This window comes from Brassica rapa, chromosome A03, assembly GCF_000309985.2.
Source record: "Brassica rapa cultivar Chiifu-401-42 chromosome A03, CAAS_Brap_v3.01, whole genome shotgun sequence".
NCBI lineage: Eukaryota > Viridiplantae > Streptophyta > Magnoliopsida > Brassicales > Brassicaceae > Brassica > Brassica rapa.
The window spans coordinates 32620500-32646176 of NC_024797.2; the positions used below are offsets into that span (position 1 = coordinate 32620500).

Sequence of the window (25677 nt, forward strand, 5' to 3'; positions counted from 1 at the left end):
GTATACAAATAAAACCGAATTTTCTATGGATTATTCAAAAAAAAAGGATTATAAAGTTTATCAAGCGTGGAACCTATATAAAAGTATCACGAGTATTATATGAATATGATAGATAGCCTTTAATAAGCACACACTTAATAGATGATATACGGGTAGAATAAACTTCGTTGGGCAATAATCCTACTTCTACATATGTATGATAACATCCTAAAATTCCTTTTGACATTCTGCAAAAAATTAAAGAAAACAAAATTAAAAACCGGTACCCATCCTGAGTTCCGATATTTTCGCATGTAATTTCAAGTATATATTCTGATTAACATTGATAAAACTAGTCCGTCAATTTTGGTGGTTTTGTTAAAATATAAAGAAGGTGTGATTGACGGGTCTTTTTGTGTGTCAATATTTATTACCCGAAACTGATATTTGAAATGGGGCTATAACAAATAAAGAAGCATCATCCACAATTTGACTGTGCACAGTTATATTAAAAGAAAAGGACAATAGATAGAAAAAATGACACGAAAAGCAACATGTCTGGTTGGCTGGCCGTAGAGCCGGGGGGGTGACAAGAAAAAAAGGATCAGACAATCCTTCTATCATTCATGATTCATCAATTTGCGTGCCTCGGTTGCTATACAAAATGATTGTCTAGAAACTAGAACTATATGCCACACATCTATGTATATATATATACTACCCTCAAATTATACGTTATTCTTTGTTCTAAGAACTATATGCATACTTAATTTCCCACTAGCTATTTTATCTGACTAACCAAGTCAGAAACTTAGGACATGTTTTCCACGCTTTTAGACGAACGATACGTAATTTTTCGATATTGTTACATGTTCGTTGTTGATTTTTTTTTATTTTCTTTTGTTCTTTCTATACATTACTAATACTAATACGTTGCTCTAACAAACAAACAAAAATAATTAGGTATTAAAATAATATATATAAATACTTTAGCAACATATTCTGATTAGAATTGTTAAAATACTCAAATGGTATCTTATATTTATTTGAATATTTTTAAATTCTCAATTAATTTGAATTAGACAAATTTATTTAACTATTATTTTCTAAAAATTTAAATTCCAACAAAATTAATAAAAGCAGACCTACTAATACATATCATATTAGAACTATATTTATTAAAGATTTGTTTGTCATATAACAAAGTTTATAGAAATAGAACCAAATAAGGCTTTGATTGGTAGAGATTATAACAAAGAAGTAGCAAGATGATACATAAGTAGTAATAAGTAGTATGATTTTATAAATGTTGTTAATAAAGTGATTAATAGAGCATTAAATGATTCATATTATAAAATTATCTTATAAAATTAATATAAGATATATAGTTTTCTTATTTCTGAATAATATAATAATGTATGTATATTAATTTTACATTTTTATTGAAAATAACAAATATATTTAATTATATTTTAAATGTGAAATAGTTTTATTTAAAAAAAATTTAATTTATTTTTAAAGTAATTTTAAATTTTAGTTCAAAATAATCTTAATTTTATTTAAATGCTATTTTACTGGTTTTCAAAAATTGTTAGTTGGATAAGAAGAAGCATAATAGTTATGCTAATGATCTGCCAATCACACTATAAATCAAATCATATTTTTCAAACTAATTTAACTAATACCAGAATTGCTCCTAAATATCACGTATGCTTCTTCACTTTTTCCCTAATCTAAATAAACAAAAAAAAAATTACGGCCGTAATGCGGGGGCTGAATCGGAAGTAAATTTTTCATTATACAACAAATCATTGAAGGGACCCACATGTCGGACTGACACGTGTCGAACCTAACAAACAATTGTACTGTTTTCGAGTTTCGTAATTGGTCTTTGTTTCTTTCTTTCACATCTATGGATAAGTCTGTGAAGGATCGCATGATGGATGGTGCCCAAGTGCTAATGACATGAGAACCACCACTTTAATTTCTTTACTAATCTTTACCTACACTTTTATTCCAATTTTCTTATTAATACATTTTTTTTTGTATTTGTTGTCAACAAAGTATATTATACATTTTTATTTGTTAATCTTGTGGTTGTCGATGAGGTTCGTGCTGTTTTATTTTGTCGTTGAGATTTGATTAGTCCAAACCTATTATCTCAATTGTATTCCAATCATCTAAACCCATCCGAAAAGGTATTACATATTGGGGTCACACCGTCGTTTAAATAACTTTTTAGTATGCATCTTTTCTAATAATATGATTTTTTTTTTTACCCTTTTGTCTTTATTCTCTCCCTCTTTTCACATTCTTTTTATTGGTTTAGTTTCCCCCCACCCTTTTGCATAAGTCAATGTCATCTATATTCCTGCCAATATTTTAAACTTAATACAGACAAATTACTGCATTTTAAATAAAGGAAATCTACATTACTTCTAAAATTTCTTCTATGAATATGCATATCCAGCTACCATGTATTAGTATATCTGAAAATTTTAAACATAATTTGTCTTGATCAAAATAATAAAATTTTCTTCCCGAAATCTAAAATTTTGAAGAATATAATCTAGGATTTAGAAAAACGTATTTATTTAGTGACAAGTTTCTTGTACTTGAAATTTAAAATCAATTAGCGGTAAGTGGATTGACCAAATTCACTTATATATTACTTAAGTATTTTTCGTGAGATCTTATCTCAAACATCCTCTCTCGATATAGTGGTGTGTATAATCATTAATCTCGTAGAATTTATCATGCATTCTCGAGACAATACTTTATTTTTCTAATAAGTTATGTGGAAATGAGCTTTTTATAGGCCATCAGCTAGTGGAATGATCATGCTTCTTTCCGGGCTGGATTAGTGGGTCAAGGTACGAACCCGCTTTGATAACATGATAAGTTTCGTGAACTTCCAACTTAAAATCAATTGACGGAAAGTGAATTGACCTAAATCACTTATATATTACTTAAATCTTTTTTATATTTTTGATGTTAGATCTTATCTCCAGGATCTAGCAAGATTAGCAATCAACGCTATCTTTTGTTCTAGTTAGGAAAAAAGAGTAAAATGTTATCTTTGAATGTGACCTTATCATATTTTTACCTTTTGTCGTGTAATGTGATTGTGTTTTAGATGACTAGCTATGCGTCATGGAACAACCCCTATAAGAAAAAGCGATAACATTTTTAAATTCTGGAAAAAATAAAACAAAAACACAAATAATCAAATGACGTATGGTTATTGCGAGATCGGCCCTAGATCATTATATTAGATTATCGGGTCAATTCGATTACTAGTTCGTCTTTTCGATCGTCTTTGCTTTGAAAAATGTAGATATTGTGTGCGTCTTTGTTGATAAAATAAATATTGGATCCTTCTAATCATGAGTCATGATTTTTTCAATGTCGACGCCTTGAGTCTTAAATACAACACTCGGACTAATTAATTATTAAATACTAATCTCTGATACAGCTGCCGACGTGTTAGTGAGTTTACCCTACCTTTCCCCTTAGACTGGTCTGGCCGTCGGGGACCGATACCACGAGAAGCAATACTATTTTTTATAATAATTTTTATAGTACGTATTATTTTATTCATTTGTATGCAATATAAATTATATTCGGCCCTTTATATCAACCATTTCTCAGCATATTCTAAAGCTTCAATTATTTTGTTTTTTTTTTACTGAACGACAAAACTGACCCTGTGGATAAGCCATGATTTCGTTAGGTCAAAAGACATCATCAAAATGATATTAAACATATTAACGAATTTCAAGAAACTGCAATTCTAGTTTCTAATGGTTTACATAATTGATAATCCACAAAGGGATAAAAGGCGATGGTGGAGAGAAATTAACCAACAAAAGCGTATCTAACCGAATTGTGATTTTATCCTGTTTTCCTTCGCGGTCACACATATTAATTGTACATTATGGGTGACCTAACTTCACATTTTTAGTGCTACAAAACAAATAAAAACCAAAGCCAAATAACCGTTCCACGTCAACCTCCTTCAATCTTTGATTAATTCTGATTGTCGAATCATATTCCACCACCACCATTATTATCAATTTTCTCCCTAATTCCACCGCTTCTCTTTATTCATCTATATTAGCTTAACTGGGTGTCTTGCACTGCAAGTATTTGAACAAAATTAATCTTATAAGCTAGATGAAAAACGTCAAGTAAAAATCTTTTTTTTTTTGTTCAAAACGTCAAGTAAAAATCTATCTGTAGCTTTAACTATTAATTTACCGATAGAATAACCATCTCGCTGATTGATTATAGGGTCACTTGATTATACAAAATGTCCATTTTATATTTATCAACTACAAAAAATTCTTCCTATAAAGTGTTATATTGTTTCAAAATACGAGGATATGTATATTAAACCAAGCCTCGGTTTCTCTTAGATAACTCTACTGTCTACAAAGACGTGTAAAGATAGAGATGACGAAAAAGATGGAGACGATGTCTTTATGGATATAATAAAACAACGCATGATAGGTTTTATTCCACGAACTATTTGTCTGTTCAAAATAATGGTTTTGGAATGGCATAATAACAGCATATTATTTTTAAACACGATATGGGCATAAAAAAAGGTAGAAATCATTGGATAATTAAGTCCCAACACAATTTGGCCAGATCAAGAGAACCAAACCTGAAACAAGATAGTGGAGATCACAATCCAAAATCCAAACTACATATTACAAAAATTAGAAGAAACTAAAAATAAATTAAAAGGCCAATGTGTAATGTGAGGACGTTGAAGATTGGTAGGCAATCTGACATGTTACCCACATCTGCCTTCTTCAAGCAAAGCATTGAGTGGGAGACAATTAATGTGGTCTCTTATTTAAATTCCCTCTTAAGTCACTCTTCTAATCACTCATGTCTCCATGTATACGTGTGTTATCTTTTGTCTCCATGGCATGTATTCTTTTTGTTTAGTAGTTTCACACTTAGTTTCATTTTTTTCATAAAAACAATATATGTGATTTTAGAATGTAAAAGCAGACAATTTATATATGCATAACTTAATAAGTGATTTTTAAATATAAAGCAATACTCATTATAGGAATTAAAATATGAGACAATTAATTGTATCAATGGTTCGGTGGTATATTACGTGAATATATGCACTCAAATAAATAATTCAAATATAATTTATCAGAGAACACTGAATCTTTGAAAAGAATGTGTATCGATTATTGAAGGTGGGGATGGGAGATAGAGGTTCCATGTGCAAGTAGTTGCATTATCGAATGTATTAGAATTTGTAGATATTCAGGGTAACAAATCAAATCTACTCTATAAACAATGTGTAATCGCAGCAGTAGTAGTAATAATAATAATAATAATAATAATAATAATAATAATAATAATAATAATAATAATAATAATAATAATAATAAGTTATTTGGATATGCAGAAATCCATGTCTTGTATCTTTTTTCTTTCCTTTATTATTAGGTTTTTATTTTTCTGAAAATTTCATGTCAAATACTAACATATTTGTAAATGACCTCCCTATTAGAAAGGGAGGAGATGGAAATGAATAATACTTCCTCTGTTTTTGTAATGAATGTTTAAATGTATCATTTTTATATTTACTAATTTTTTATAGTTTTGAACTAGAAGTATTTTAAATTTTTTTTTTCAAAATTACAATCCGCTATTATTAACTAATCAAAATTGTAAAAAATAAAACATACATCTTAAAAAAACAAATTCTATTTCAATTTTTTAAATAATAATGAGATTTATGAGAATCGAGAGGATTGGACAGATAAATCAAAAGTTTTGGAGAGGCTATAATTACACATATATATATTTTTGTCAGCTGTCTATCTATGCTAGATCAATTGGTGGTCAGACGAACCGATTCTTAGAGCACTTCCGTGTGGCCGGATCTGATCTATATGGGAAACATCTATATATATATATATATATATATATATATATATATATATATATATATGTCATGTGAATAATATACTCTGAAAGTCAATATACACAATCATCTGAAATTTTCCTGTTAAAATGATAGATATCTTCAAAGCACGTTGGTATGAAAATATGATATATTTAAACATTTTTACCAAAGAAAAAAAAATATGACAAAAGGATGTATGCCTTCTGTTCCTTATAGATCTATTTTTTAGAATTTTTTTTTTCAAAAAAATATATTTTTTACATTTTCAAGATATTAGTTAATGAAAAATTGTACTTTAAAAAAAATACAATTGTGTTTAATAAAATCTCATTAGTTAAAAATTATTGGAAATAGTTAATTAAGAAAAACAATGTATTAAAAAATATAATGTTAAATATTTTTTAGTAAGTTTGAAAAAAACTATAATATGAATTTTTTAGGAACGGATGGAGTAATATTGAATACGATAAATATCAGTATATGAATTTATGAAGTGGGAAGAATAGTTGCAAGTGGGGTGCTCATTCGGTCAACCTTTGTAACTGAGAAAATAAAAAGGCGAGTGTGGCATCACAATTTGATTAATTAACCACATTTATTTTTGAAAGATACAAAATAATCCTACGCAAAAATAAACTCGTTCATTTGATTAATTCTAATTATTTAGCCACCCCACCCACCCACCCATAAAAAAATAATACAAAAAACCAAAAAAAAAGTCTGTTCTCCTTCTTAAGAAGAAGCCGCTTCGTTTCATTTCGTCCCAATTATCTTCCAAACTTCACCAAAAGCATTTCTTAACAAACAAAAACTTTTCTTCTTATCGTTATTACCTCTCAAGTTTTTGTAGCTTTTATTATAATAATAGATTCGAAGATCGTCTTTGTTTTCTTCAGATGGGTCTTGATGATTCATGCAACACGGGTCTTGTTCTTGGTTTAGGCCTCTCAATAACTCCTAATATTTACAATCCTGCCATCAAGAAAACTTCCACAACCGTGGATCACCATCTCGATCCGTCGTTGACTCTAAGCCTCTCCGGTGAGAGCTACATGACCAAGACGGTTGATATGACCGTTGCCGGAGCTGGAAGCCAAGTTTGTCGGCAGACTTCGTCTCATAGCGGAATCTCATCTTTCTCGAGCGGAAGGGTAAAGAGAGAAAGAGATATCTGCGGCGAAGAAGAGGCCGGGGAGACGACGGAGAGAGTGGTGTGTTCGAGAGTGAGTGATGATCATGAAGACGAAGAAGGTGTTAGTGCTCGTAAAAAGCTTAGACTCACTAAACAACAATCCGCTCTTCTTGAAGATAGCTTTAAACTTCACAGCACTCTTAATCCCGTATGATATAGTTAATTATTTCCTTGGTTAATTTGTTCTTATTTTACGTTGAACATATCCTAATTAATATTTTTAAAATATTCGCAGAAGCAAAAACAAGCTCTTGCGAGACAGCTGAATCTAAGGCCTCGGCAAGTTGAAGTGTGGTTCCAAAACAGGAGAGCTAGGTAAATTAAATTAACTAAATTTAAAGAATTTTTTGGTCCATGTATATTACATATTGTTCTTTTTTTTTTTTATAAACTACATTATTCTTATATGGCTCTTTTTTTTTTAATTGGGCAGGACAAAACTAAAGCAAACAGAAGTGGATTGTGAGTTTTTGAAGAAATGTTGTGAGACTTTAACGGATGAGAATAGAAGGCTTCAAAAAGAGCTTCAGGATCTTAAGGCTTTAAAGATGTCTCAACCTTTCTACATGCATATGCCGGCAGCGACTTTGACGATGTGCCCTTCTTGTGAGAGACTCGGCGGTGGTGGTGGTGGTGCTGCAGGAGGCGGCGGAGGTACGGCAGAGGTTAATGGAGGGACAGCGAAAGGAGCTTTCTCCGTCGTCACAAAGCCTCGCTTCTTCAACCCTCTCACTAGTCCTTCTACAGCTTGTTAATTACTTATTAATTAATTTGTGCTTCCACGTCAAATTAGTGATTAGCTAGAAGGTAATCCGGAAAAGTCTTTGAGTTAAAAATTGGGGAATGGTCTTTATAGATAAGACTCTTCAACGATCCCACTTTATTTTTCGGTGGGATTGTTGGTTGATGAAGAAAAATATAGTTTCGAATTATAGTTTTCATTTTGTAGAGAAAAATAAGAAGGCAATAGTACTTACTGATCCATCTTCTTTTGTTATTTTCTTCAAATATATTAGTACTATAATATAGTTTTGCTTGTATAATTAAATATCATATAATTTGTACAACTTTCATTGATTTATTGCGTCTTACCAAATGATTGTTTTGTTCACTTGAATATAAAACTGGTTTATTATATTTCTTATTGTAAGCATTTAATCAGATATAGGTTATAATTTTGGTTTACACTTTAAAACGACGTAAACTACAAAACATATCGCTTGCTCCTTCCTTTCAAGGTTTTCTAAGCGTTCTTAGATTGGTTCTATTAACGGGAAGATCGGGTATATATTGTAAGTATCCTCTAAGATTTTATGATTACTAAGTTTCTAAAGTTCCATTATTCTTGACTAGTCGTTCATCGAAATGAGACACTGGTGCCAATTAGTTTTGTTTTCGACCGTAGAAACCAAGAATGAAAATATATTTAATTGGTAAAAATCCCACCAAGAAATAACACCATAATTTATAACGAAATAGATGGATCGAGAAACTGAGAACTTACAGAGGGTAGCAAAAAAAAAAGAAGTTGAAGATTTGTAATCCGGTTAGCCAAACTATTCCAGCAAATCAATATATTATTTATAATATAAACCGAAATCTTGTTTTTATGTCGGAAAAATCGTATCTTGTTTTTAAATTAAACAATTATAAAAATTTAGCTCCAGATAAAATGATTTTATTTTAGATTATTCAACGCAAGAAAATTGGAAAATCATTTGATGGGTGTGAATGATTTTAAGTGAGGGAGATAAAGGGTGTGGGGCTAAGAGGTTAGCTCACGTGTATTGATACATCTCCTTAAACTCAGACCTTTTTTACTTATCCATCAATAATAACAATAATAATAATTTATAACAGAAATCTTAAACAATACTACTATGATACTGACAAATTAGAAAAGCCAATAGCTTAATACGTACACAATGCTGAAAACTTGTTCACATATGTAATCGGATATTATCCAAAAACTACAACAACAAAAAGAAAATACCAGACTCGAATCACAACGCTTAATAGCAAAGAAAAGAAGTGTACAGATTATTTCATGAAAATAATTGGGAATAAATAATTCATTATAATATGAAAGAAATGTTCTTGAAAATTTGAAGTAGCGAGATGCAGATTATTTCATGAAAATAATTGGGAATAAATAATTCATTATAAATATGAAAGAAACGTTCTTGAAAATTTGAAGTAGTGAGATGCTCTGTCTTTACAAAAAAAAAAAATAAGGGGTAAGGTGGGACATGCTTCACGTGATTTTCTCTTCATTTTTCTTCTCATGACCATGTTACATATATGTGGGATTAATTATATGACTTTTCATACTTCATACCTATATCTGTGGACCAAAAAAACAGTATACATACATTTATTACACGTATACTCATTTTTGTTTAATAAATACACGAAAGTGAGACATATTTACTAACATATACATATATGAAAATGACGCGAGAGATATTCATAATGTAATTAATTACTTGATGCATGAACTCACATATATTACTTGATGCATGAACTCACATATATTCACTGATATACGATTCATGAATCTTCCAATTTCAAACGTACGTACACAAGATGCAGTTTACTAAGCTCATAATTCATACCATAATGGGCGGACTATTTTAGCAAACAAATAGACTCAAAAAAGAATACCAATCTTTAAAATTCAAACAAAGAGGTACTTTATTACATACATCTTGTTGTAACTAACAGTATACATTGGTTGAATATACATTGGTTGTCTAAAAAGAGGTCCAAGTCGAAAGAGACGTGGTTGATATCGATCTGCACAAGTGATATGGATTGTATGTTTTTATGATTTCACCGGAAGTAATACTTCTGTTATTTGGAAAAGAAGGGTGTAAAATTATTTTTATTTCTTTTGTTCGTGTATCGAAATTAATAGTAGAATGCTTTCGTATAAAAATGGAATAAAGGGATTATAACATGCGTGATGAACTGATGATGGCAGATGAGATGACGAGAGAGTCCACATGAAAATCATAAGATTGGTGACCCTGAAATTAATGTGGTGGACCATTTAATGATGAGACGACTTTCCGGGGAAATCGATGACCTTCTTGGAAGCTCAAATGTCATTCTTCTTTTTTGTGCAACCTAAAATCTGAGAGCATCTGCATTAGTGAACTCCATGGGGAGTTCACACAGTTTTCAAAAAAAAAAAAAATATTAAAATAAACAAAAGCAATGAACCTGCCTCTAAGAAGTTCACTGCACTGAACCCGGATCATCACTGTAGCGCGGGCCCCACGACACGTGGCGGTCCACGATTGGTCCGGTTCTAATTTTTTTTTTTTTTTAGAAAAACAAAAATCAAACAGAAAAAAAATAATAATAAAAAAATGCTTTGTAAACTCCTTGGAAGGGATTCACTAATGCTGATGCTCTCATTCGTTCTCTTTAATTTACTACTTTCTCATTATCCCTTTAACAATGATTAAATTTTACCATAAAAACATTTTAATCCAAATCTGATTTTACTATATGGTACTTTTCTCGTATATATTTTTCCCCTCTCAATATTTTTTTATTAAAGTTCTAAATCTAAAAGTTGGTACATGACAAAATCCAGTCTATTTTAAATGAATTCTCTTAGAAAACGTATTTAGGTGCACGGAAATTGAATTCATAACTTTGATTTTTTATTGGGTAATCTACTAATTTTGCCGAATAAGCTAACTTTTCGCTGGTCAATATTTTTTTTAATAAGTGACATGAGCTACTTTTTTCTATAAAATGATTTAACTAATGATTATGTATATTTTTACCCATTTGAACATTTTATATTATAGTTTATTAATACACTATAACAAGAACATTTCAAATACAAGTTTATTTAAAATTTAAATTGAAGTTATTAATTTATGTGAAAAAATAGGATTTGAAATATTTGTGAAATGAAGACTATAATCAAAAGAAATATGTGGTCATTGGGGATATGCCCCAAGTTAAAAAAAAATCAAGCAAATACAAAAGATTTAATATTAGACGGGGCAGATTGGGATGAGTAGTGACCAGTATTAAATCTGCCGAAATCAATTAATTATATACAGGACATGTTTTTGATGTCAAAAATAAATATAGAGGACATGTGTTTTTTTTTGTGATATGAGTGTATATTAAGATTAGCATTGCATGGTATTAATATTATACTTGTGTGCTACTGACTAGTTATTTGGGGTTGGTTTCCTTCTTTTAATGATTGACTAGGATCAAACCCGCCCTACGGACGGGTAAACAAATATAAAACTATTAAATTTATATTGACTGGTAAGATATATTTAAATATATTTAGTTTATTCTATGTTGAAAAATTTAACAAAATTTATTTTTGTTTCAAATAATAAGATGGTTTAATTTTACAAAATTATGATGCCAATGCAATTATGTTCAATTTAATTTACTCGAAATTATAACAGAACTATTCATGAATTGACTATTTTCACCTTTTTATGAACTGTTCTTATTTATTCTTAAAATTAGTTTTTTTTGTATTACATTGTATATTTTGGATTACATTATATATATATATATTGTGTATTTGTCTGACATGCAACTGTATTTTTCACCTAAAGTAACGTAGAAAAGTAATTAAACAAATGGTTTAACATATGAACTTCATCTATATATAAATATATATATATATATATATATTTTTTTTTTGGGTAAAAATGTAAAGATTAGAAATTATATTTCATATTAGCTATGCTATTTTCTTGGAACGCATATTATTATCTATGCATACTTCTCAATTTTGATGGTTAATTCCAACTTTTACAAACAAAACCAAGACTACGAACGGAACACACGAAACAATCTTATATTGGAAGTCATATATTTGAAGTTAGTTGGTCGATCCAACATTAGAGCCATTGTTTTTGTAATCCTTTTTTTCCTTATCTTATTGTTAAGGTTGGTAAATTTTGGTTCGGAGTACATTTGTGAGTGAGTAACATTATCATATACTCAGACAGTTATTATCAGAAGTGTTCTAAGAGGTGTTCCCTTCTTCTATTTTATAACTTACAATTTTGTTTTCTTTCGAATTCTGGTTTTTTTGTTCAGAAAAAATAAAAGTGGCTGCTGAGACCATTTTATAGTTTTAGTCCATGTTTTAGCTATTGGCTTATAAGCAGAACATAGCTTTTTTCTCTAATCATATTAATATTCTTTAATCATATTAACTCTGGTCACACAAATGGAACAAATAAATTGTAGAGCTTCAGCTAAGGTTACAGATGAGCTGATTTAATTTGCCTCCGGATTCATTCTTTGTATCACCGTGAGACCATTTCAGCCTGTAGACCTCAGATTTATGTCCCACGGGCTTGCTGTTCTCGGCTCGAATATTGTGTTAAAGGAAGTTTATGCCTCTATAGGCCCTGGTGATAAGATCCTTGACCTTCTTTTGTTTCGACTTTCTTGCACTGTGTTCCGTCCTAAACCTGCAAGTTATATATGTGGAATACTCCTTTCATAGAAGAAGCAAAAAAGATACGGGTTGCAATTTTAACAGTAAAACCAAAAAACAATTTTATATGATGCTTTCATTGAATACCTTTCACAACTTCTGCCTTCAGAGTAAGCCCGTGGAACTATTTGCTTCCATCAGCTGCAAGCGCATCTTGAGATGGAGGGGAACACAGAGAAATAATAGAAAGACAATACATACCAAACTATACACAGTAGTGTCTGGAAAATTAGAAATGTACATCCTAACTTGAGAGTTTAATCATAAGTCGTACCTCCATGATATATCAATGTTGAGTAGTTCCTTTGAATCTATCTCTTTCTCTTTTGTTCCAAGACTTGATAATGTTATTACTTATTGCTGATCGTCTTGCTAAATCAGCATGTAATCTCTACTCTGTACCCACCATCGGGTGTTGAACTCTATCTTTCTAGCTTAATTTAATCAAAGGTTTGATAAAAAAAAATCATAAATCGTACATGTAAAGAGGATGATGACGTTTTTTCTTAGTGGTTTAACTCACCTAATCAAAAAAATTAGCTAGTGGTGATCTAATATGCGTGAGAGAAGTGAAACTGAATCCCGAAAACACAGTATCTTGGTGGCATTGGGGAGGCCATGTCATGTGAGTCTTCAAAACCTGCATCAAGTATTTATGAATTATGATGAAGAGGTGGAACGCTCTACAAAATACATAAACTTAAGTATGATACAGAGGAAATGAAAGAAACTAACCTTATCCAACAGTTTCAATACTTTCTCCTTAGTTTTTTCTTGCGTTGGTGTGAGTTCTCCCGTGTATGTTTGCCACTTGATTTCTTCAACACCCTCCTTCACGTTTATGCAGTTTAAGAGATAAATTAATTCAAAATTTAAGAAGATTAATTTTACAAAAAGTCTCAGTAACACTTACAATACAAAAGTAATCATTACATCTGCTTCATCAATAGCATTTTTCCCAATGCCCCAAAACCATAATCCCTTTATGGTTTCTGTCTTGCTCTCCGAAGTAAAGATTCTCATTCAGATCCATCATCCATGTGTTCTTCTTATCTGAGCTACAAAAAAGAGGCCTTTCATTCATAAAGTACACAATTTTCTTATGTATAGAACCAAAAAGAGTAGAGAGCTGAGCAACATTACCAACGTCATCGAGGGTAGAAGGTAACACCAACCTCTCCCAAGTTCTCCGTTCAAGAACAAATTTTAAAGTTGAGATGCTTTACTTCGGAGAGATCGGAAAAACCATCGAATCAAGGACCACCGCGTTTGACGTTTCGAACTTCCCAGAATCAGAGCAAACACACCTCGACATAGGAAGAACAGCTGCTGGTGTTTAAAACACCAAGAAGAACAACTGAATTAGCCATTATACTGCAAATATTATGTTTATTGAGGATTTTAATGAACTGAGTGGAACGATGTTCTAGGGATGTAAGAGTACCTTTGTAATGAGGGTGTATAGGTAACGTAACGTTTCCAAATTTTGGTCGCCAGAGAGATGAAGGGAATGAAGAACTCTGAAGACAATTAGATCGAGTGTCTTCCACACTTAGATCAGCCATTCTCAAGCTCTTCACGGGATTTGGATCGTCGCTTTGATGAAGGACAAATCACAGATTGGCTGCCGCAGTTTGAGATATTCTGCAATTGGAAGTGAGATCGACGACTTTTGGAAGCTAGGAGACACTGTGGCTTCTGGTCGCGAGTTTAGGAGGCCGCGGCGGTGAAACGATCACGCGGGCTCACGCCGCGAAAGAAGCTTGGTCACGACAATGGAGGGAGGCAATCGCGGTTAGACCACCAAAGATCATTTGGAGCCGCGACCGAGATGACCTGAAGAGTCGCGAGATGTTTCGAGGTCGCGGAGACGATGAACTTTTGCAGTATTGTGATGGTCCTGTTGGGCTGCAAAAAAAAAAGCACATCAGAATAAATATTAAATATTAAATGAAATGATGAGTTTTGTGTTTGTGAGTTTAGATATATCATCTGACGTGTCAAAACGAAATATTGTGATTGGAGGAATATTTTTAGTGACGTGGACAGCTTAGAATTTCAGGATATCTGGCTTTTAGTATTGTAATAATGATAGATTTGCTTTACGGTCCACGTACGAACGTAATTAGTGTATTAAGAACAACAAAAGACATGTGTCGATTGCTGGTTAATTTGCCGGTTTGTCGATATCATGTTCCCCACTTTTCATTTTTAAAACATACTGCTATTTTTTAATCACTAAAAATAAATCATATTTTTGATATCTAAAATGATAATTCGTTTGCAAAAATTGATATTGCAACAAAGATAAGTTACTTTTTTTTTTGAACTTTAACAAAAAAACAAACAAAAGTTCGCATAACAAACCTTCTCGTCATACATAGATAACCTTTATACGCGTTATCAAAATAATAGTGTAAAGTTCAAAAAAAAAATATAATAGTGTATATGTTTGCTTTTGTACTTTCTACTTTAATTAATCAAATATTTAATTTAATTTTGTTTACAATCTAGCAGTACATGAGCTGCTAATGGTGGGCTTAGTTTTATATTTCTTTCATCTCAAATTAAATGTTGTTGAGAGTTTTCACACACGAATAAGAAGTTTGGTTGTGTAATATAGTTCTTATAAATATAACACAAATTTGTGTCATAGTTTAAATAATCTGTATTAAGATATATAAATTTATATAAAACAAGAATAAAATGCTAACACAACAGTATATGATATAGTACTATTTAAAAGATGGCTTAATTATATGAGAAATTATTGGGTTCACCCACTAGGTGAATTTATAGGTTCACCAACCAATGAAAATTGATTATTTTATATACAGATTATTTTAAAAAATGAAACAAAATATTTAGAATTTATTATTTAAAATAAAAGTATAGAAAATAAATAAAAAAGTATAATAACAATGAAAAATGATTTTTTAACCGTTCATACTAAACACTAAACCCTAAACCCTAAACATGAAACTCTAAACCCTTAGGTAAATACTAAACCCTAAACTCTTGGATAAATCCCAAATCCATAGATAGACTCATAACCCTTGGAATATCTCTTTACCAAAGGGTTTAGCGTTTAATATATAGGATTTAAAGTTTAGGTTTTAGGGTTTAGTATGAACGACTTTTACAATATTAAAAAATTCTTGTTTTACAGCTGCTACTATTTTTTATTTTTTTATTTTTTTTTACCCGAGGGTTTAGGGTTTATCCAAGGGTTTAGGGTTTCGTGTTTAGGATTTAGGGTATAAGGTTTATTATGAACGACTTTAAAAATGTTAAAAAAATTGTTTCTTATTGCTATTACATTTTTTTATCTACTTTTTATCCTTTTATTTTAAAAAATAAATTTTAAATATTCTGTTTCTTTTAAAAAAAAAATCTGTATACAAAATAATCAATTCTCATTGGTTGGTGAACCTATAGGTTCACCGGTTCACCGGTTCACCTAGGGGGTGAACCCAAGAATTTCTCTAATTATATACCCTGAATAAGAGGCTTAAAGCTTTTAAGCCAATTAATGTTAAAAAAAAAGCTTTTAAGCTAATCAACATTGGTTCCTCAATACCTAAACATCATGATATGATTTCTCAGACCTTGGCATATGAGTATATATTTTAAGTTTTTAACCAGTGTAATTCTATTAATTATTACTTCCCTTAAATTTTCTTGTTTCCGTGCTTTTATAAATATAGTCTTACTGGTGTGACTGCAGCGTTTGAGGTTACGGAAGTTTGCGGATGCAGGTGGTTACAGTTTTAAGCGGTTCTAAAAAATTTGTACGATTGGTACTGCGGTTAAAAATTAGTGCGTTTGCGGGATACTTATGACTGGTTAACCACCAAATACAACAGCGGCTAAATAATAAATTAATAATATTTATATTTTATATAATTATAAAAATATTAAACATCATAATATTATAATAAAAATAAAAATAATATTTATAAAATTATAATTTAATTTTTATATTATACATGTAGAATTATACATGGAGTCATTATATCATGTAGTACTTTTTTTTTCCAGAAACGTACCGGGTCTTTCACAGTAGCAAAATATGATTGTAAAACTCTGAATGCACGTTCTACGTCTTTCCTACATGCTTCTTGTTGTGCTGCAAAATATTTTTTCTTTGGACCTACTGGCGCATGAATATCTTTTTTATTTATTTTATTTGTAATTATAAAAATTTAAAATTAGTATGTAAACATAGAGGAAAAAATAGCAATATCTATTATAGAAGAAAAAATAGAGGTGAGTTGGAATAAAATTTTCTCTATTATAACATGAGTGCATTACTCTTTGAGACACTTTTTCAGTTTTTTGACACAATAAGACACATTGTGCCTGAGGGACATATTCACGGATTCCGAAAGAGTTTCGTGACGAAATTGCCCTTCTGTCCACCGATAGAAGAGAACTGAAATGAATTACTTTTTGTTAATAGTTAGGTTGACTAGTCAAGAGTTAATTTGTTTTTTGTGAGAAAAAATTATTATGGTAGGTATATAGAAAAAATGATTTTTTTTAAGCCATCAGATGTGGGAAGTGAAACTAAATCGTAGGGTTGGGTTTATTTGATTTTTTTTAAATTAATATTCTCAATTCTCCTCTATTTCTCATATCTCACGATGTAAACTTTATCTCTTCTTTTTTCATCTCAAATCTGCTTCCCCAACTCAACCTTATATTACTCAGAATAAAGTGTTAAAACAATTTTGTATTTTTTTTTCCTTTTTTTTATTTGTCTGACTAGTTGGGTAGTTTGGTCTAGTTAAGAGAAAAGGAAGAATGAGTCAAATCATAGTTGGGGGTAGAAAGGACACTAGACACAAAGAAAGTGTCTCTCCAGCAAGAAGTAACTGTATGTGTTAATGAAAAGTGAGAATGTGTCTTAGGATGTAAATTTTTCTTATAACATATAGAATTAAATATAAGGGTGGGTTGGAAATGTTCTAAAACAGTTTAGATAAATAATTGGGACATTATCGAGGAAGAAGATGGGATTATTGAATAGCTGGGACATTGTAGAATTACTAGATGCGGCTCATATATAGCAGAAATTTTTACCTTCTAGGACACATTTTGTCTTTGGAATTACACATTAAGACACTCCTTGCTGGAGGCACACATTCTTCATGTGCAATGTCATAGATACCCTTAACCTTATCTACCACTAACTAGATGAACTAACTGTACATCCTAACTAAGGTTAATAGTATTTTGATTTATTTATTGAATATTATTTAATGGTTTGAATTTTGAATTTCGAACAAAATATATGTTCATTAAACATTATCCTATCGTCTTTTACGATTTCCCCAATTGACAAACTCTACAATAGTTATTTCACTCCCACTCGATTGTCTCCTTCATCTTCACCTTCTTCACCAAATCTAACCCAGAAACCAATTATCAATTATGATCGAAATCCCAGAGATTTTTGGCAGTTATGATCGAAAGTGCTTATAACTGTCAGAATCAAGCCGTCGTCTCTGTTACCTTTCGATTTGAAGCTCCTCAAACCACTCTCCGTCCAGTAAAAGCTGTTGAAGATGTTCATCACAGACTCTGTTCTCTATCATATCCAAAAGGTTGGTTCTTCGATGCATCAATTGTTTCTGTAATTTTAATTGAAGTTGAAGCTGAGGGATTATGTTTGTGTAACTCTGCTCAAAGCTGAGGGATTTTTATTTATTCCGGCTCTTTTTTAAAGCCAGCGATCTTTTTTTTTTTGGGAAAATGATTTAGTTAAGACATACATTAGTTAACAAGACTGACATTTTTGATCTTGTATTACTTGTTTAGCATTTTAATTGATTGTTTGTATGTCGTGTCAATACTCATTTGTGTTTGGTTACTAGTGGCTCTATTCACAGTTTAGTTGTTTCAATGTCTTGCAGGAGCTCGATCATACGCAAGTGAAGGACCTAAAGACTACAATCTACTTGGTAATGTGAAACCACGTTTCTCAAATCAACATTAATCCTTGTCCACATTTTCTCATATACATTAATTGTGTCCATGTCCACAGCTTACACCTACTTCTCCTGAACTTGATGTGAAGAAACCCCAAGATATTGTTCGTCCTGGGAGTTTGAGTTTGTTAGCTGAAGCTTATGATCGACGTGTTCAAGTGTGTGCTGAATATGCTAAAACTTTTTATCTTGGTTGGGATCTTCTTCTTCTTTCATTGCTGAGTTTTATGTCCACAACATATATGTCCACATTTTATTTGTCCACATTTTTTGAACATTACAACATATATGTCCATATTTTCTATATCCACAATATATATATATATATATATATATATATATATCCACATTTTCTCTGTCCACAAACACTTAATCTACACAAAATATTTTGTCATGATAAGTTTTTTATATCCAAATTTCTAAAATATACTAAAATGGATATTAAAATGTTGACAACAAAAAGTTATAATTTATTATGTCTAATTTATTTATTGATATACTTTAATATGTCAAAATAAATCACATAAAGAAAGAGAGGGTAATTTATAATAGTAATTTCAAAAAAAAATCAAATAAATCCAACCCTATGATCTAGTTTCAACAAAATGGACAATATATATGTCCAACCCTATGATTTTTTTTATCCACAATATATATGTCCACATTTTATTTGTTCACAAACATTTAATGTACAATTTTTTTTGTGGATATCATTTTTTATATTCAAAATTTTAAAATATATTAAAACGGATTTTAAAATGTAGAAGAAAAAGTTATAATTTATTATATTTAATCTATTTATTTTGATACTTTAATATGTTAAAATAATCACATAAAGAAATATAGGAAAATTGATAATAGTAATATAAGAAAATTAAAAAAATATAATCCTACAATCTAGTTCAAGTTGTACATCTAATAGCTTAAAAGATCATTTTCTATACTGAATTATTTTTTATACATTTATTATGTATGTGGTCATTTTTTTTCACTATCCACAATATATATGTCCACATTTTATTTGTCCATAAACACTTAATCTACAAAAAAAAAAGATTTGTCATGATATGTTTTTAATATTTAAATTTCTAAAATATACTAAAATGGATCTTAAAATGTTGACAACAAAAAGTTATAGTTTATTATGTTCAATTTATTTATTGATATACTTTAATATGTCAAAATAAATCACATAAGGAAATAGAGGGGAATTGATAATAGTAATTTCAAAAAATTCAAATAAAATCTAACCCTACGATCTAGTTTCTCCCCCCCCTTTCTCCAATCTGATGGCTTAAAATCTATTGCTGTGAAACTCAAACCGGTTAGATGTCCATCACCGTTGGATTAGATCACATCTAATGGTTGTAATGTGTTCCACTTACCTATAAACAAATCTTGATAACTCATAGTACGAAACACAAACGTAACTAAATGGGGTCCCCACCAACTAGACACAAATCCACACAATCTTTCTTCCCACCCAGTGGCGGAGGCAATTCATTGCCACGGTGGTCAGATGACCCACATGAAATTATGAAAACATTAAGGTTTTTATTGAAAATTTTAAAATGACCCTGGTCCAAAATATTTATTGACCCCGTTAAAATGTTTTTGACCCTAGTCCAAATTATTTATGGATCATAATCCAATAACAACATTAATTAATTTGAAGCCCATTAAATTTTACATAAAGAATTACAATAAATTAAGCCCACTAATTAAATTAAACCCAACTATCAATATATTTCAATGACCTCTAATTATTATTAGTCATTTAGACGTTTAGTTTTCTTCTTATCCTTTCTTTCTGAATCTCGTTGTCCATTGCAACAGCAGAACAAAGGTAATAAATATTTTATTTTGTAATAATTAATTTAAGCTTTCTTCTACTACCAAGTATAAATATAGTAGTATTATACTCTTATAAATGGTAAAAGATCTTAAGAGTAGTTCTTATTTTGGCTTTTTTCTTCGATTTCTAGATCATTTTACACTAAAATTGTTATGTTCTATAATTTCAAATGATGAAACATCAAATTTCTACATATAGGATATATACCATTCGCACAAAAAGAGAATGATGGTTCAACATACAAATTATGTATCTATCAGACATAGAAAAATGAACATTGTCTGTGTATACTTTTGTTGGTTTGAGCGTGGAGTACATCTTTGAGATTCAGTGTAATGTGATATTTTTATTTTTCAATAGCTTAAGTACTTTAAGCAAAAAAAAATATTATGACCCTGGTGAACATTTTTCCTGCCTCCGCCACTGTTCCCACCTAAGATTACTCAGTGAAGGGCAATTCCGTCCGAACGAAACCTCTCTCTAGAAGAAAAGTGTCCCTCCAGCAACATATGCCTTATCCTGTCAAAAAAGTGAAAAAAATGTCTTAAATGGTAATGCACTCTATATAGCATGTGATATCATATAATATATCTAGTCAAAAAGCAAGAGATACGGTAGTGTGTGCTCATTTTTCTTCACTCATGGTGTACCATGTTACAAGAACTTTGACACCTCTTAAGTGATTGATGCATTAAATATGGAAATCCATGTGATTTTGTTACTCCTCCTCCGGACTTTCTGTCAACTCTATTTATGATTCTCTAGATTTTTGTTGCTTTGCACTAAAACATTCTCTTTCGATTTCAGAATGATCTATGTTTTAGAAAAAAAAATATTTCTAAAAAATCTATATTTTATCTTTTTTAATATATGTAATAATGAAAAATTATAAATTTTAAAGACATAAATTATATTTACTGAACTTTGATTAGTTAAAAATCATAAGAAATATTTAAACACAGAAAACAATGCATTTATTGTCAAAATTTTACGTCTTTTCTTAATAAGTGTGAAAACTCTAGAATATACATTCTTTTGAAACGGATGAAGTTTTAAGTTTAGTATATATACTTTCTTACATGATCCATCTACTATATCATTTTTTTTATTTCTACAAAATATTATTCAAAATTGCCAACTGTTATCAAAGATCTAATATATCATATCTCTCTCGTAGTTAGGTTGGAAAATAACCTACCTACCTTTCAGTTTAAAAGAAAGAAAACTTGCAATATTTAGTGAAAGTTTGCATTTATTTAATCGTTTATTGGACAAAATTTTCAAAACAACATGTGGTTCTCATGAGTTCGTGATCCATTTTGCCAAATCATTTTATCTTTAGTGATCTAATTGACACATCAAACATTCTCCTTTTGAGTCAAGACCGTATGTGGATGTTCCTCTAACAATTACATTCTTATTATAGAATATTGTCTTTTCACATGAATTCGAAGTTAGGAGATACGTCTAAATTTTAACTTATGAAACTTGAAGTACAAAACATAATAATAAATAATTATATGAAAATCCCTTTCAAAACAAAAGCATCTGATGTATACCAAAAAATCCTCATGATTGATAACGAAATGTATTATACGTGTGGTTGATCAGTGAAGAAGAGTTATAAAATAATTTATGTTGTTGTTGTTAACTTGTTATCATTTTAAATATAGATGTTTGTGATGTTATTATATGTCCAAATCAAGATAACATTTTCTTAGATAAAATCCTGATATTTTTGTGTTAGCCTACAAGCTTAAACAATGACATTTTCTTTCAAAAAGTGTTTGGAATGTTAAATTTTACCAAAAACTTAGAAATTTGAGAATTTGTATATTTACCTAATTCACACTGATAGATATGCAATTTTTTTTAATATACCATGTTTAAAAAAAAGTAATATACCTTGTTTTGCAGATAGACTCGGCCAACTGACAAACAAAAATAAATAAGAACTTTTAAACTGAGTATGAGGAGAGAATTTCAAACTATTATATTTTTCTATACGATGGTGTGCGTTGTGAAAAGATTATTTATTAGTAAATTTCTGTCTGAATATAGCTAAAGGTGATTGCAAACTAAGTACCTGATGTTACCTAAAACAACACTTATATACCATAACTCATAAGTTTAGACTTTAGTGTCCAATATATTTGTTATTTAACTCATACATATAAACTCACATTTTTGTCGACTAAGCTCACATTTGAATATAGTAGTTTTTGATTCTGGTAGACAGTATATGTTGTAAAATAAAAAGTGTAAATTTTTTTTGAAAATACAAATGAGTCAGAGAGAGACATGGCAAAGCAAAAGATCTTCACAAATTTACGTAGTCGCCGCCATACATTTAATATAGTTACTAGATTTTGATCCGCGCTTAAAAAGCAATGATTTGTTTTTAAAATTAAATAATTGTTTTAAACGAATTTCTATAAGATAGTGTATAAGTTTGAGCATACTTATCCAAAACATCGAATCAAACGGTACCAAATAAAAAAGCAAACAAAAATTGGACTAAAATTCATAAATAACCGAGCAGATAATACATGCATGTAACCGGAAAACTGAAACTGAACTGAGAACCAAATGGGTTTCTGAATTTTAATATGCAAATTATATACTTATAAATATTAATTATATTTAATTCATAGATGACCAAATACCCTAACAATACTTATTTATAAATCAAATTACCCGAAAAAACAAATTATCTGAATATTTTTATTCAAAAAGTTTAAATTATCGTTTTTTTATCTGAACAATACAAATTAGTTGATATCTAACTGAAAACCCTCAAATTATCTGATTTTTATATTTATAAAAATCACCCAAAAAATCAGAATCAAACCGGACCCATATCTTTTTGCAAATTAGCTGTTTCCAACTTTGCTACTAAACCTAGCCAAAGACCTAAATAACCCAACTGAAACCAAACCAAACTTTGTAAATACCTGGACATTTTCTAAATTTTATAATCAGAACACCTAAAACCAAAATACCCAAACTAAAACCAAATAATGAGGACTAATCGTGCATCTACATTTAAATAGTACGAAGAATATATTTTATTTTTACAAATTATTTAAATCATTTTAGTGGAGTACATATGTGGTTTATAAACGAATTAAAATATAAGCATTATTTTATATTTGATCCAAACCCGTGATCGAACGCTAAACCCGGTGACCGTATATAATCCAAAGTAATGTATGTTCTTCTATCAGAGGTTTTACCAATTGGTATGTTTTTACAAAATTTGAATATAATGAAAATCTATTAACTAAAAATACGATAAAATCCAAAAATCTGTTATTAACCTGTGAACCGACACTGGTTGATCCGACAAAAAAAACAAAAAACTTATAATATTTGAATTGTCGTATCAAATAAATACATTGTATTTATGCTATGTATTTTAATTTATAGGTTTTGTGACGATCAATACTATTATAGTTTTAACGTAGATTATTTATTTCTTTGGCTTAGAAGCATACAATGAGCTTATTTTATCTATTAATTAAATTAAATTTGTAATTAAATACTATTCAGATTCATGTTCACATGAGCAATTCACTTTTTCTTAATGTTACAATCAATATATATATATATATAACTGACATATCCCAGAACAACTTTTGCATATGGCAAGTATGGAAGAAAGTGAATATCGCAAGGTGGAAAAACGATATGTGATTAAAATATATTTGATTTGTTTAGTTATAACTTCCGGTTAATTATAGGAGAAAATATAGGACATGAACCATTGATTGATATTGCATAGTTATAGTTATATTAACTATTATATGGTCAAACAATTAAATAATAAATAGTAATAAATATAGATATGTCTAATAACCTTTTTAAGTAGATTTATTAAAATTTCTTCTATTTTAATAGTATTGATGAGCCGTAGCAATATGGTTTTTTTTTTTTATAAAGTATACAAATTTCATTTAAAATGAGATTGTTTGTTTGTTACAAAAGGTTAAAGCAGTTTGCAAAATAGTTTGTGTTACATCAAATTACATCATCACTTTTCATTTACTTATCGCTAACATTTGATAGAAGATGGAAACAGCCGAGAAGTTTCAAGTTGTATGTAAAGGAAAGACAAAGAAAAAGCATTAGCTTAGTCACCACTCACCACTCATATTCGTCACAAGAGTTACAAATTTGGACCATCCCTTAACGGACCCCATTAATCTTATCTTTTTAACTGATTTATCCCATCACTTTCTTTTTGATCAAATCAAACCATGTTTTGTAGACCTGTAGCCACTCTTGTTTCCCATGCTGATTGCTGACCTCATCTAATCATATTTTCGTCATCACATTCATCATCTTTTGCCATCTTCAGCATTAGATTTGCATATCCATTATCCACCCATCAATATCAACGTAAGAGAATTGTTTGAAACTTCTTCGCTAAAATTTGTTGATGGGCTCATTTGATCAGGTTATAAGAGGTGTTGCTGCTTTACATAGTACATCATATACAAAAAAAAAAAAAACCTAACCTTTTTCATAACCTAAAAAGAACTATCCGACCGGACTAGTTATACTTACATGCTATATATGTAGGATTTATTATATGATAGATTTTGAACCTCGAGAGAGAATTAAGAGAAAAAAACGCTTTGGAGAGGTTTCATATTTTTTGCGACAACAATAATAAAAAAGATACCATCAATTTTTCTTGTTAGTATATATCTAGACGAGCTCTTTCTTATGTCTAAAAAAACTATTATTTTATTGCCTCAAGGTCCACTATGATAATGTGAAAGATAAGACTGAAAGATTAGGTCCATTAAGTTAAAATTAACTCCACCCAAGTGCAAAGACAATCCCCATCATGAAAAGATTGTAAACCCTAGACAGTTTAGTTTTTTTTTTAATATTAACCAAGGGTATCCAGCGGACGAAATCCAACCGACTAATCCCATGGAAGCCTATCCAACAGTGCTAGACAAGCCCATGAACTAGCAATTTCGCATTGGAATAGAATCGATCCCTGGCCTAGACCAACATAGCAACTCCTCATCCAGTGAAAACCCTTAGACAACCACGATGTGTTTCTAGTTTATTTTCAAGCATAAAATAATAGAGCTAATATAATATGTAAAAATGTATTTTTATTAAATACTTATTTGATTTTCTTTTTGGTTAGATTGATTTGCATTTTTTTGTCCAGAGCAACTTTTGGTAAAC

The 25677-nt window shown here is 30.0% G+C and overlaps 1 protein-coding gene across 1 annotated transcript; it reads left to right on the forward strand.

The window, feature by feature from the left end:
- The first annotated feature begins 6627 nt into the window (after positions 1 to 6627).
- LOC103862581 (homeobox-leucine zipper protein HAT22) lies at positions 6628 to 8250 on the forward strand. The gene is made up of 3 exons (XM_009140283.2): positions 6628 to 7263; positions 7351 to 7430; positions 7549 to 8250. Exons 1-3 carry the CDS (start codon positions 6820 to 6822, stop codon positions 7868 to 7870), a joined length of 846 nt encoding a protein of 281 aa, XP_009138531.1. The 5' UTR covers positions 6628 to 6819; the 3' UTR covers positions 7871 to 8250.
- The last annotated feature ends 17427 nt before the right edge of the window (positions 8251 to 25677 follow it).